The sequence below is a fragment of the Echeneis naucrates genome, chromosome 22 (assembly GCF_900963305.1).
Source record: "Echeneis naucrates chromosome 22, fEcheNa1.1, whole genome shotgun sequence".
In the NCBI taxonomy this organism is placed as follows: domain Eukaryota; kingdom Metazoa; phylum Chordata; class Actinopteri; order Carangiformes; family Echeneidae; genus Echeneis; species Echeneis naucrates.
The window spans coordinates 9060454-9075738 of NC_042532.1; the positions used below are offsets into that span (position 1 = coordinate 9060454).

At 41.9% G+C, this 15285-nt stretch overlaps 1 protein-coding gene across 6 annotated transcripts; it reads right to left on the minus strand.

Moving 5' to 3' along the window:
* Positions 1-155: 155 nt before the first annotated feature.
* Positions 156-12297, minus strand: LOC115035634 (inverted formin 2). Of its 6 annotated transcripts, XM_029493563.1 has the most exons (23): positions 12106-12297; positions 8886-9296; positions 8169-8284; positions 7829-7988; positions 6997-7030; positions 6615-6756; positions 6296-6428; positions 5456-6118; positions 4988-5133; positions 4800-4861; positions 4615-4717; positions 4431-4516; positions 4193-4293; positions 4018-4088; positions 3834-3941; positions 3673-3743; positions 3476-3596; positions 3191-3355; positions 2945-3047; positions 2683-2832; positions 1520-2380; positions 1199-1252; positions 156-462 (listed from the first exon to the last, which is right to left on the minus strand). In XM_029493563.1, exons 1-22 carry the CDS (start codon positions 12113-12115, stop codon positions 1200-1202), a joined length of 3870 nt encoding a protein of 1289 aa, XP_029349423.1. In that variant the 5' UTR covers positions 12116-12297; the 3' UTR covers positions 156-462; position 1199. The 6 variants fall into 6 exon arrangements, with proteins under 6 accessions (XP_029349423.1, XP_029349421.1, XP_029349422.1 ...); XM_029493561.1 differs by having other exon boundaries at positions 3673-3941; XM_029493562.1 differs by lacking the exon at positions 1199-1252 and having other exon boundaries at positions 3673-3941.
* Positions 12298-15285: the final 2988 nt, after the last annotated feature.

Sequence of the window (15285 nt, forward strand, 5' to 3'; positions counted from 1 at the left end):
CAATTTCAATATTTCATGTTACATTAAATATCTTGCACCAAACTTCATTCCTTAAGGAGATGAAAGGTAAATCAAGTTTATAGCAAAACACATCCAATGAATATTTCAACAATTGTACAACCCCCCCCTTCCCAAAAAAAAAACAAACAAAAAAAACCCCCAAAAACATACAGAGCATATACAACTTTTTTTTTGAATAGTTCTGAATCAAAAGCAACTCATATACACAAAGACAATAATTCATTTACATAAAGTGACATGTTTTACATCCATGCTGTGAAGATCCCAGCCTTTCTGCTGGGTTTTCTCTTCTTGGTCTCGGAAAGTAAATCATTGCAAAAGGAGGACCTCCGAATCCTCCTGAAAGATTCACAAAAAATATACTGTAGTCCTTCCAGTTCAGAACTCCTCTGTGAAATTAAGATTTTCTTTTTCCTCTTGATCTCCTTTTTCTGGAGTCACCTAGGGAAACAAAGACTAAAATGAATTTATGGAATCACAACATATGGAAATAAAATACTTTAATATCTTTAGGATTATATTTCAACTGTTAGCTCAAAGGCCCAAAAGGTTTATTCACAAAATTCTTTGGTGTGCAAACACGAGTACATGTGCTTTAAACTTAAGTTCTTTTTAGTTATAAAAAGATTTTTAATACAGCATGTGTCTTTCATTGAAGTCAAATCAGTAAGGCACACGTCACAGGAAGCACACAAGTATGTTGTTAGATGATTAAAAAAAAAAAAAAAAAGTCCCATTTGCAGATTCAGCTGATGGACAAGAAAATATGGACAGAGAAAACACAAAGTGACAGCTTACATGAAATTACTCAGTCCACAATGACTTCACACTTATGTCACAAATGTCAAGGTTGTTTGTGACTACAACACTGATGTTAGCTTCTCTTAGCTGTTAAATTATTTAGTAGTTTTTAGAGTATGTTCCCCAAGTTGATGATTAGAATCACCTTAAGACACGTGCATTGGGTCAAACACTGTTAGGACTTCTGGTTTTTAAGAAAAACTGAGTTAGAAAGTTTGAGAGAGAGAATTAAAAGCTGGACAACACAGACAAATGAAACCTGGATTCCAGTTAGATCAACAAATGACGTGTTATTTGAGACAGAGCTTCGACGGTGATTGGATTCATTAGGATGATGGTCCTGTTTACAGTTTGCCATCCCATCGATTTGACCTACCTCACTGCAACACACAGCCGTTTTTATGTTTAGTGTGTCCTTTCCCACTGTTACCTTTTGTGTCAGAGTCAAAACGGAAGAACAGAACATTCAAACAAACTGACAACAGATTTGAATCCATCACATCTATAATAAAGACTGCATCCATACTCTAATAAAATGCATGGAATCATGCAAAATAATTAGGAATATATACTAAAATAGCCCATACATAAAATACAAACTGCAATAAAAACAAACCAAATAAGGATTTCCCTTTCAGACAAGTCGAGAGGCTAACATTCCAAACATTCTCTTTATTGAAGTTAATGAATAGATTACCTTGATGAATCTTCTTTTTGTTTCGTTTAAAGAAGCTCTGCTGTTTCTTTGGTTCTGGCTTTAGGGACGGAGGCTCTGCTTCAGATACTGATGGCAGATCCTCTGGTTCCAGTCCATCTGGGACGTCAAATCCCTCAATGCTCTCACTGAGTATGGTCACATTGCTTTTAGGGTCTGAATGCTTCTGACTTACATCCTCATCATGGCTGTGTGTTGTTGTTATTGATTCCTGTTCTACACCCTTCTCTTGTCCTACAGTCTCTGTTAAAGGGGCTATTTTATTACTAGTCTCACCTTTCCCCTCTCCCATTAAATTGCTGTCATTACCCTGTGTAACACTCATGTCTGACTTGGGTAAAGGACAGTTCTCTATCTCAACATTCACAATGTCAGCTGGTTGTGCAAGCATCGGCTTCTCGTCGGCTACCACACTGCAAGTGCTCTCTAACACGGCCTCTAGAAGGTCAGAATCTGAGAGTGAGGATGGGCTGAGGACGCTGGTCTCAGTTGAATGTACAGAAAAGCCATTTGTGGTGAGAGGCGGTTGCTGTTCCCCTTCAATCTGAGAAAGTGGGGGTGTCATATCTAGTGATGGCTCTGCAGGAAGTTTCCCTGGGTGATGACCCTCCTGCAACAAAACAGGTCTTTCCAGGGGTGCCTGTGGCGTTATGGCTGGCTCTCCTGGGAGTGTGTTGTGAGGTACTGCTGCTCCGTCTGACATGACACTCTGCGGTGTTGGTGGAGTCTCTTCTGATGGGCTGATGAAGCCGTTTTGCTGGTGAGCCTCTGCCTGTGAACTGGTGGGAGCGGAAATGGTGGCTACTCCTACCGCTTCTCCGTCTGCAGGCGTCACACCTGACCCTGAGGGGGAGAAGGAAATAATACTGTTGTGGTTGGCATATGCAAAGGCTACTATTATTTTTAAAATACAATTCTTGGAGTGAGCAGGAACACATGAGAGAGAAGAAGGCTCCACATGGAAACAAATGCTAGCAAAGCACAACCAAGCAGCAAAGCAATGGCGTTAGCTCAGCAAGACCACGGTGTGAAAAATGAACAAAAAGCCCCAGTTTAAGCAGCAAGGCTGTGCTGTGGCTTGCAGTTAAATGGCTCAGGGGAGGAGCTGGGAACTGCAGATGGGGGCCACAGTCTCTTGTCCTTACCAGATAGGCAGGTATCGCTACGTATTTCACTAGAAGGGCTTTCCGAATCGCACCTTGGCCTGGTCTTTCTTAGGCTGAAACCTTTCCTGATATCTGCCAAGAGGTGGTCGATGATGCAGCCATCGTTTGGTGGCACAACGCCTTTCTTAACTGGAGGTGAGGTAAAAAAAGAAGAAGGAATTCAACTGCTATTCAATGAAGATCTTGGTGAGAAACGTCCAGTATCGTGAAAGAAAGAAAGAAAAAAGGCTGTTCAACTTACTAATTTTTCCATTCTCTCCCTTCTGTCTCTTGGACTCTTCTTCTGCCAGCTGCTTCTTTCTCTTCTCAGCCTTGGCTGTCTGCTCTTTTCTGGTTTTGTTTTCCTGTTATCATAAAAGAAAGGATGTCACTCACTGCAAAGTACAAAATGTACTTACAAATTCTTCTTTGTAGCATTTGGGCAGGAATTAAAAACTGGAATATTAGCATATATTCGAGAACGCCCAACAAAAGAAACTTTCCGGACCTTCAGGGCCTTGATAAAAAGTTCTCGAAATGTCCTCATGGTCCCAAATAGCTCCTCAAGTGACAGCTGGTTAGGATCCTCACATAAATACACAGCCAGCTCACTCTTCTGATTATTAATCTTGGTAAACTTTTCACTTAAAGCTTGACATGCCTCCAGACTTTCCTGGAACAAATAGAAGCAAAAAATTACAATATTTAGCTTAATTGGATCAGTTTGCCCGAGACATTTTCCACAAATCTATTTTGGTTCCATTTGTAGAGAAAGCAGTGGCTATCATCTTACTTCAAGGACTTTTGTGTATTGCTCCTTGACCTCCTCCACAGAGTTTGAGACCTTTTTGGCAGTTTCATTTAGTCGCTTCAGCAGGGCACTGGCTTCAGACTGAACTGAGTCCAGGTTTACGCTGAACACAAAGTGCAAAACCTCTTAGTACCTTTTAGAAAAACACGAGTTTAAGTAAACCTGAAAGGTTTCTGTACCCTGCTGCTTTTTCACAGATCTGTATATCGTCTGGCAGTGTCAACAGCTCTGGGTGGTTTGCCTCTGCTTCCTTTGGAAAATAAACCACAGAGTGAGCTAATGTAACAGTTTCATGACTGAAGGGGTGGGCAGTTATGACAGCTGTGAACCAGGTCTGTACCTCCAGGATGTGATGAAGCAGCGTGATGCGGCTCTTGTTGGCCTTTGTCTCTGTAAGCTTGAGCAGAGAGCTGATCTTGAACCCCTCTGCGTTCCCTGTGTGACTTCCCTGAAATTAGGCCAGTGATTAAACGCACAACCTCTCAATGTCAGATAAAGTAAAATTTAGATAAAGCCATTCTTACATAGTTGAGAAAATTGCCCACGTCAAGGATTAGCCTGCAGAAACTGGGCATCAGCGTGCTTGCTCTAAGAGCTGGGAAACAGTTACTTCCAGTTAAATTTATTGAAAAAATGTCATTTCAATCATACATAAAATCTGATATTTCATTAAAACCAAAACAAAGATCTTCAACTTACACTGGCAGGCATCCTCTACAAGCTTGACCTTCGGTTTGAGCATATCCAGGACAGATGAAGTCTCCTCGCACAACAACATGCACTCAATCCTCAACTGGTAGCTGCAGTGACAAACCAGCAAGAATTGGGCAAAAATATCGGAACAGATATTTGACATAATTTAATTAACATATAATTGAAAATATCAAGTATGCAGCATGCGCGCAAGTCCCAAACAAGCACTGGAGATGAAAGTTACCATGGCACAGTGAGGAGGGAGGTGTAGAAGCGATCAACATTCGCCAACTTGTCTTTTTCTCCTTGGAATGACTTCAAATTTTCAATCTACAATAGGCACAAGACCAGCTCAGACAAGCAAGCTTATTTTCAACTGTGTATCAACGTCTATACTTAGGAATGTAGGATGTGGGACCAAAACTCACCTCATGCTTCTCTGGTAGAAGCTTTAGAAGCTGTTTTAGCACCTCGACATCAAACCTATTTCGGTCCCCATTTTGGATCATGGCTACAAATTCTTCATTTTTGCTGTACAGAGAAAATTTTTAAATTCTGAGATATAAAAAGAGCTCAAAAATATACATAAAAGTGCAAGAATATAATATCTCACCATTTGAATTGCTTTAGAAATATGTTCACATTCAAGTTTTTCTTTGGATCAATAAATGTAATCTGTTGGGGGGGAAAAAAAAAAAAAAAAAAAGAGAGGCATATTGATTATTCAGCTCTGATAATCAGACATGTTTGTTCTGAAAGCTACAGCTCTGAGGAGCGATGTCGAGTGTTGACCAAGCACACCTCTTTAGGCTCCTTCTTGACAGGAGCAGCTGCCCCCTTGTCTTTGTGCTCGGTCATCGGGAGACAGAACAGCTGCTCGATACTGCTGTAGTCGGGCTCTGGAGGAGGCGGCTCTTTCTGAACCGAAGCCCACATGGAGTGACCATCTGTGTGCATGTGGAGGAGAGAGAAACCTGTCATGAGCTCATGTGGATTCGTTTTTTATCAATACTCCACCATGGCTGAAACTCATTTGAAAGCTCGGGGGGATCCTCAGCAGCATCTACATTAAATTATACCAAATTATGAACAATTGGTTCGTTGACCTTTCAGATGGTGAGCTATTTGTATACACGTCTGCACTCCCCATGTCTCTTTATCATGTTGTTCTATTTAATCAAACCTGAACAGCTCCTTACTGGTTTGATGGAATGACATAGATAGAGGCAGCCTCTGGCTCATGATAAAAATTATGTTTTATCGACTCACCTGTAACGGTACGGAGTTTCTGCCAGTTGAGTTTTTTCATCCTCAGGGTTGGACACCGGTTTGCCTTTGCTGGTGTACTGCACCCCAAAGTGTGACTGCTCTGAGCCACTACCATACCTGGGACAAGCGGAGGTGGAGGTGGCATGCCAGGTAAGGGAGGTGGGGGTGGTGGTCCTCCACCCATGCCTGGAGGTGGAGGTGGTGGGGGAGGTATGCCTGGACTGCAGGGTAGTGGTGGCGGTGGTGGAGGAAGTGGCATGCCAGGTAATGGAGGAGGAGGAGGAGGTGGTGGTGGTGGTGGTGGGGGAGGTCCACCATGACCTCCAGGTAGAGGTGGAGGAGGAGGAGGTGGTGGTGGGGGAGGTCCACCATGGCCTCCAGGTAGAGGTGGAGGAGGTGGTGGTGGTGGGGGCAGACAATTGTTAGAAGGTTTGAGCAAAGGTCCAGTCGTATTAGGGGGTAGAGGAGGCGGTGGTGGGGGGGCGGGACAGAGGGGCTTTAGAGGGGATGTTGTGCTTTCGTCCAGCTGCACAGTATCCAGGTCTGTCTGTACTGCTTTATCCACCATGACCTGCTGCCCATCCACTTCATGATGTCCCTCACAGCTCTTGCTTTTGAAGAACATCAGCCGCTGCATGAGCTTCTCATAGGACTCCATCTGAGCTGGAGCACAAATCCAAACACAAACACACATGCATATACTGATGAACCCTATTTGAAACTACTTCTCTCACTAAAACAAAAGCTTTTAGTCATCCTGCCACTAATGATACACAGCAGCCTCCCCTCTTCAGAGAGTTGACATCTGGTGAATGAACTGTTGCTTCTGCGCTCACTCACAGTCCTGGGCCAGCAGTATGGCTCTATTAGTGATTGCCTCCAGAGCCAGCCAGATATCGGAGCGGTTCGGCCCCAGCACCAACAACGTCTGGAGGATGGACAGCAGCTGAAGAGAGGCTGGAGAGCTGCTCACCTGCACATACATACGGACAAATCAGGAAAGCTTGTCATGTTTGCATCCAAGTTGTTTAATCGTGTGTCATTACCACAAAAAGTTCATTCGAGAAACTATTTTCATTATTGTGGGGAATCAGTAACAAAGTTATCATGAATTCAATCTTTCCTCTCTTAGTAGATGACAAAGGCAGGCAGTGTTAACCTTGTTGAAGAGTGCAGTGAAGACCTCCAGGTGATTACTCATGTCAATGCCCCCATACACCCGCAGCAGCTCCTCCTCATCTTCAGCCATCGCCTCTTCAAAAGCCTCGCATTGAATAATTAAGTCTTCATCTTCCTGCTCCCTGCACAAAGACAGAATGCTGATGAGGACAAATCAACACTTCTTTATATATATATATATATATATATATATATATAAGGCCTTTAAACCATTTGCTGTCACTAATGAACAAAAAGAGCACATCTTTTTCTTAAAAGCGTTATTCCACTTGCAGTGATTATGGACTTCACCCTTTAAGACCATTATACCTGTCTTACACATTGAAACAAATTCAAATGCGAACAACAGAGGGAAGGCTCACCTTAACTTTGGGAGAATATCAAGCAACTGAAGCCCTGCAAGACAACAATAACACAGCACACTGTGTAAAGCAGCGCTCAGTTATTTATTTATTTATTTATTTAGAAAACGTATCCTCAAACAAACTGACACATTTCTTCACTATGGCAAGAAGTTAGGTTTGGGGAAATGGCATGATGTCGCAGGTGAGCAATCACAAAGGAGGCGTGGCTAATCAGATGGCTAATTGGTCCAAGGTGAGAGGTGGCATTTTCATGAATCCCGGAGGGTTTATATAGCTCAAACTATTTATCAACAAAACTACTTCAAGTGTGGGCCTGTTCAGGTGCCTCGTTGGCTGGCGAGGCTTGGTTCAGCTCTGCTTGTCACTATGAGTATCCCCAAGTGTTTGTTTTTTTTTGTTTGTTTTTTTTTAAATAGATGCTGACCCTAAAAGGGATTATCTACTTAGAAAACACATGGAGAGATAGCTAGTGAGTATCATTCAGATTGCTTATCACCAAAGTGTGATCTAATCACTGGGTAAGACTGAAAAGAAATTCTCACATATCCCGTTTTGTGTTGCGAACTGCATAGGTACGCAATGCTGTCTGCATTTACGGTTTGCTTAGTTTTCCTGCATTCAGTGGAAAGCAGAAGGAGGCCATTAGCCCTATTCTTAGACAAGACCCAGTGACAGAGATATTTGTGAAAGAGTCATTGCTGGTGGCCTGCTTTCATTTTTAGCCTGGAGGGGAAACACTGTTGATAATTGAGGCACATTGTGTGTTTGCTCATGATGTGACTTCATAGACCTGAATAATTGTGAAATAGCAGCTGAACAAAGAACTCACCGATAAACTCTTTTCTCATCTTATCCCTCTGCCTGAGGTCATCTGTCCCAAAGATGAGGGCGTTGATGACACTGAGGAGTGTGACCATGTAAGGGACATTATCTGTTGCCTGCAGCTCGTTCATGATCACACTGAAGCGATACTGCTGCATCTTCACGCCCTGAAGGGGAATTCAAGGTCAGTTACAGTAATTTATTCAAGTGTTGTCCTGCAATTATGAGAATCCTTATTACACTTGCCACTAGAGGGCACTGTTCTGGGTTTTATTATTCAAGCTATTCAACAAGCCAAGATAATGTCAGACAAATTCCACACCAACTTTACTTTTATATCTACTTGCCTTATAATGATCCAGGGCATCCAGCGCCAGGCAGTGGCCATCTGTTGAGAACATGCTGAGGGCTGCAAGAAGTTCAAACACCTGCTTCTTCACCATAGTGTTGGAGGTGTCCAAGGCTGTGGAGCATCATGATCACACACCAATTTAGGTAGAAAGCTCATATATCCCTGTTTCTTTTATAGAATTTTCCTTTCTGTCTTTCTCTCTGTGTGAGCTTCCCTCATGTCTAGAAACAAGCAGATTGTTTTGGGGTTTTTTTAAACCATTGTTAGCTCATCTTGAACTTTGCCCTCTAAAGATGAGGTGTTATATCTAAGATAAACATGTGTATGTTTGAAGGGGGGAATCCAAGATTCACAACACTGACACAGTATTTTTAGGGATTTCCTGAAGTTACCCATAATGAGTCATCTCTGTATGAGAACTGGAGAACATGAGTAGAAAATTCTGCACAGCAGCGTGAGTCACAGTGACAGACTGAATCAAGTGACCAGTTGAATGTAGTATCACAAATGTTGACTAATAATACACGAGAAACAAGAGGTGCCTCAGGTCCTTAAATGCGAGTTTTTTTTTTGTTTTTTTTTTGAGGGAGGGCTGTAATTATTTTCACAAGCAAATATAACCTGAGCCTAAACCTGGTGAACATGTGATGAAGGAAAATGGGCAATATATAACTATTTCACAATATTAAAATGCTTCTGCAAGGACATTAACCTTGTGAAAGCTTCCGAATGTATCCCTCATTCTCAATGATGAAGTGGATCCCTGCAGAGGAATTCATGACTGCCCGGACGCAGCTGACACAGGTGAGCTGCAGAAGAGCATCGGCAATGCGAGCGCATCCACGCCCTGAGAGCCGGTCCAGGGCCTCCAGGAGCAGATCCAGCCCACTTAGCTCCAAGAACTGCACCATCCATGTCTGATCACTGCCTTCCAGACGACGTTTAAGTCCGGAGTAATTCACTACGGTGGGAACCTGAAGCAATCTGATGCACAGCTCTGGATCAGCACTCTCTAGGTTGGCTTCCTGCGGGGTATCAGAGTCCTGTGAGGAGCCCAGGCGATCCCTGACAGCTGCCCACTTCTTTTTCCCGTCTGACTTTCCTGACATTGTGGATGGCAGGGCTGTGGAGGAAAACGGGATAAAAAGTGTGGTTGGTGCACATGAAAACAAAGTTGTTAGTTCACACCAATATAGGAGTCGTTGTCTTTGCTGTGTAGAGCACAGGAAGCAGGATACAACTACGCCTTATGGGAAAGGAAAAGAGAATAGGAAGTGATAGCACTGCAGGTTGTGTATGAGTAAAAAGATATGTCAGCAGTCCAGTCATCACCAGAGCTGCCAAACATTCCAACTTAATCCGACGGAAAAGAGAGATTCCCTGTCAGCTCATCAAAACTGCACAAAGCCACGCTCAGTGTTGTCCAGCAAATGTGTATCCTAATTCATGATATAAAGAAACACATAGCAAGCGTATGTCCAGGAGGTAAAAACTAGACAACCTGGACACTCACAGGGCAAAGTGAATGCAAAAAAATGACTGGCTGTTTCATAAGCATCATAGCAAAACATCTGCCATGAATACACACATTGATCCCACAAGTGCCCTTTTCCTGGCATGTCCCCAGAGCACAGTCCTGCTGCATCAACCTGTCTAACCCAGAGTTTCTAAAAAAATTATTCCACTACATTGTATTTAACTAACAAGAATAAGCACATTCCCACACTCTAATAGAATCAACAGAATAAACTTCAGACCAAAAAAGGGGAAAAACTTTCTCTAAAAGGCTAAAAATACTTACTCGCTACACTGCAGCAGTGATATTAGGTGGTACAGCATAAAATAACAGTGCGAGCGCTTCACCAGCTGTTGCTTTCACACTTGGCAAGGATAATGTATACAGATGAGGCATTGAGTGATGAGCATGGACAAACGCAATGCTTTGCAAAAAGGTTCTCCTCAGTCAGACCGGAGGGTTTTAAATGTATGTGTTTAATATCCAGATGTTGCCAAGCTCTACTTTGGCTCTCCAGGTTAGGAGCTAACATATAAACTGAAAACAGGATTACAAGCTATTTGTAAATTGTTCTTTTAAAGAGCTGAATTAGAGGAACACTTGGATTTGTGTTCACTTGAATGTAAAACAAGGCATTCTAACAAAGCTACGCATTCCTTAGCTCTGACTGCAGTATTTTAATCCTGCTGCCAGTGTGACAGTGTTACCGTGGCAGCAAGCACCCAGACAATGGCATCTCTTCAAAGAGCTGTGTTCATTAGCAACAAAAAGGATGGGACGCGCCCAGTTGGCCTGGTAGGACTGAAGCGCGCAAATGAGTTTAGGCACTTTCCTGAGAGCATTTTGTAGTCCTGTTTGGTGTAGGCAAAGAGCGGATGTTGCAAGTTGATGCTTGCTTTACCGGGAATATTTTCAAGAGTGTGAAGTTATTGCGGTCCATGGAGCATTTCCTGTAAAGCCAAAGTCATGACTAAGGCACTTGAAAGAAACTGGTGCTGGCATGTGTGTGTGTATCATGTGTCCTCTAAACTTTACTCCCCGGGATAGTTCAGGAACCTTGTGACCTGAAAGGGAAGGAAATGACTTTCCTGGAGCAGGAACTTTGGCACGCGATAAACCTACTGGTGTGACTGTTCATGTTCCTCTTCTGAAATTTTTGTTTCGTTCTTGAACACCCTACTTTCGATCCCAAGAAGAGGGGCATGCTGTTTGCACAGAAACATCTGGCTTGTATTTCAAACGACATCAAAGATCAGCAGTAATTGGAAAAAACAGCATTTAGACATTTTTTGCGCATTCCTCCAATATAAGAAACTGTCATTTGCGGACCTTGTCTGCCAGATCTCCCACATGTACCACTAATAGCAGGCTGATTCAGTGCACACAAGACAAACCTACTCAGTCTGTCCTCTGGTTGAACCACCCACACATCAGCCCACTGCTACTGCACAGCTTCAACACTTAGGAACACTCAGGAACATTTCTGCTGATTTATTTCCTTTAACACATATGCAAAGCTTATGCAGCAGATTAGAAGCATTTCCACTACAAAGTGTGCCATGTATCCCAGCAATAATAAAATAAACTAATGAATTTAATGCTAATAAATTTCAGTTTACACATTTTCTTATCCATTTTTTCCCCCAGATTATATTTAGCAAGAACATATGACATGAGGATGCTTTCAGTGGCATTACATGTTGAACATTGAGCACTGTCTTAACCTTATACATACCTTTAGGCAGATGTTCATCATGGTTTCCTGAATAATATTTATTATTTTATTTTGGGTTTACCCACATTATAAACGGTTAGAGCATTTACAAGCAGATCCTTCCAACCCAGAACATCTGGTACAGATTTAGCTGGTTTCCTCCTATCCTCCCCTCTGCTCTGTAAGGGAGTGACCAACAAGCCTCAAAGTCCAGCAGCTTGTTTTGGAGCAGTCTTGTGTCTTAGTTTAGTTTCCGTTACTTCCAGACTGTCAGGGCTTTTATTCGGCAATTATTAGACTGATTTCACAAAGTGAGGTCCTGTGTGTTCCAAACATATCCTTGAAAATGTAAACTAATTTCAAGTGTGTTTTTTTTTTTTTTTCATGCGTCGCAACCTTCTCGCCTTCATCCAGTCCAAACAGCTCACCACATCCACATCACAGCCAGAAAACGGGAGATTGTTATCAGTGCCAGTCTGCGGAATGCACCAGCACATCGTGATTGAAAAGGGACTTGTACAGCTATATTTAACGGTGCGACGTCGTTACTTTGCTGTGCGATTTTCTCACCTACCGGAGGACGCAGCCGGACCGGCCACCTTAAAATCCAGCGGCAGAACAAGAAGACAACACCGCGGACAGGTCACATCTCAACACACTGTTGCATCGTCCTAGATCACCTCCGAGGATCTCAGTCCTTACCTGCTCTCATTCCATAAATACACACTTGCAGTTTCTCGTCCTCCTGTGTGTTTCGGGTGGGCAGCGCCTCGCATTCACCCGGCCAGCATCTTTACAACGCACACAGACCAAACGTGGAAGAAAATAGTTCAAACTGTTGGATCAAACTGCTGTATGATGTCGGGATGGCAGAGCTTTTAAAGATCCACGGCCCCTGAGCTTTCATTCACTGCTGAGCAGTAAAGAGCCGCGTTACTGAGCTGCGACATCCGCCCAAAACCTCCAGAATAAAATATATGCGTAAGGCCTACATTTTCAATTTAGGGTCCAAACAAACTTTGATGTATTTTTCTCTCCCACAACTGTCTAGAAATTAGAATTATTGGTTCTGAGTACAGTTGAAAGTTTAATAAAAAAAATGTGGGCCTATCATCAGTAATAGTCAAACAAACAAACAAACAAACAAAAAAAGGACACTAGAAAGACACTTTAAGAAGGACACTAGAACTACCTCTAGCCAACAAAATGACTTATCTCATCAAGTAAACACATAAGCAACACAAGAGTCCACAAAAATAATAAAATAAAAAGGTTAGCTGCACGGCTAAAAATTAGCCCAACCGAAGCTAACTTGCAGTGACTTAGTGTTGTCAGAAACTTTACGTTATATATGCTCCAATTAAAAAACATCTGAATAAGAAATAAAACCAGCCTGCCCACATTAACTTGGGTAACGAACCCCACTCTGACACAGCGGTGTAAAAAGGAGAGTTAAAATGCAAATATATCTGTTACGGTTCATCAGACAATATTAATGCTGATTTGTTGGTCGTTGGAAGATTTTATTTTGAAGGCATTGTTTTTCTTCCGGTCTTGCATGTTCGCTGTTGTGCGTCTTGCAGCGCTTTGTGATGCTGATGGCAGCCAGTGGTTGGGCCATCCTCCCACACTCACCGCACCGTCCGCTGGATCCGATCCACGGGCGGGGTTACCTGATTTAAGTCTTTCTTTAAACATTTCCTCTCACTATTGCAGAAAACAATTATACTATAGTGACACTCACGAGTCCATCAGAATATTTTATTATTATTTCCAGCCTTCAGATATGCTCCAACATTTTACGCATCTTGTGGACTTAAAGTGCGATGTGCTTGTGGCGCACTTCACTTTGAACTTTTACTGAAGTCCAAACTATTCCGACAATAATCAGAATTCGGGATCTAGAGCTGAAATCAGAGAAATATGAACCATTTCCTTACTCTATACTGTTTACACAGTTGGGCTTGGGATTAAGAATGGGCCTTTGTAATGTCTCACAAAACCCATTTTAGTATCTGAAGTGGGTGAAAGAATAGAAAGTGCACGAAATTCACATATGCTTTGAGAGTTATTGCTCTTTAGGACTGTGAATGTAAGCAAGTTGGTAAAGCAATAAGAATGACTGGGGTTTTTAATACCCTTGTAGAATTTCTTTAATTTTTTTTATCAATGTTTTCATTTTGAAGTGTTGAGCAGGATCACAAGAGACATCAGCATAATTCACATTCAAACTAATATTTTAATATCAACGTTATCGTTAACGTTAACACTTTCATTTATTTGTGCATGTATATACACAAAATGTGATTCTGGCCACGATTTTAGGCAGAAACTGACTCACCAGTCCAGATGGAACACCTTCTCCCTTATTGGGTGTGTCTGTGCTCAGTGTATACAGGGTTTGGGTTTTGTTTGCTATTAGTATCCTGCAAGCATAGAAGGTTCATTACAAACGATATTATGGGCTGAACAAAGCTCTCTCTATAGGAGCCAGAGCAACCAACACCTCAGATGCTCACCCTGAGAGAAGCTAATCTTTTTTGAGCACCTAAAATGATTGGAATCATGTACTAATAAAATGCCTTTGAAGTAGCGATGGACATGTCACAGCATGTTTCTTTATCTCTGCCTTTACAAAGGACATGCCTTCACAGTTTACTATTAATATTATTATAACTCTATATTTTCTTTGAGGCTTTTTATGCCTTTATTTCTGTAAAAAGTGGGAGAGAGGTCAACAGGAAACAGGGAGCAAGAGAAGTTTTTTATTGTTTATATTTACAATTTATCCAAGCAGTTGAAAAGCCTAATGAGATCAAGCCACAGACTTAAGTATAGGCTAAACAATTGTTTAGCCAGATACAAACAAAGGCGGAGCCCTGCTGCCCAAAAAGTGTTGTACCCCCCCCCCCCCACAGGCATGTGTATATTTTAAGATGATATTGATATTGGTTTATCATTACATTGTGTGCTTGTGTGTTGCATAATTGCAGTAAAAAACCCTGATGTTATCTTCAAAAAAATGTCTGTTGCATAATTGCTCCAAATGACATGACTCTCCACCCTTAAAACTTGAATAAATAAAATGTCATCACTTTAATCCACAGATTTAAGAGAATTCAAGTACATTTTGTGGTTTTGTGGAAACATAAGAGGTAGATGTCCACAGGTCACTGTATACGCGGTGATTTCTGTCTTATCCCTTCCCCCAGAATTTCCCAGCTCTTCCTGAGGGATCCCAGAACATTCCCAGACCATTATAAAACATGTTTCTGACCATGAAGAGTTTTGATTTCCTCATTATGTTTTTAATTTATGTGATGGCCTACTCTTGTTCTTTCTTCATATCTTGCTCGCTTGTTGTATGTTTTAAGTTTTCTTGTACAGAACAGCCACAACTGCATGGTTCCTGATGACTTATATTTTCCCTCAGAATACTAGTGGTTCTATTTTGTTTGCATTTCTGGTGTTAGATTGTCACTTCATCTGCCTCTAAATGCCACACCCTTTCATGTGTAGTTTTTCCATTTACAACTCAGTGACCACTTCATTGTTTGTGATGAACTGGTGCAGCTCCTTGCTGTGCTGAGTGTGACCTTAGGTGCTCTGTGGCCTTATCTCTATTGTAAATCTCACTGATTGCAGAAGCTCTAATAAGGAAAGCTTTGAAAACATCAAGCAAGCAAATTTCCAAACTAGTGGAATGTATCATAGAAAAAAGCAATTATTTAAATATTTTTCACATGCATTAAACGCAATCCACTGTGGGTAAATGTAAAGTGACTTTACAACTTGATTGCTTCCTCCCTCTGTGGGATGCAAAAGTGACTTGCTGCAGTGTGAAAGACTTCAGAATTGACAGAATTCTTGGACTCACTTGGC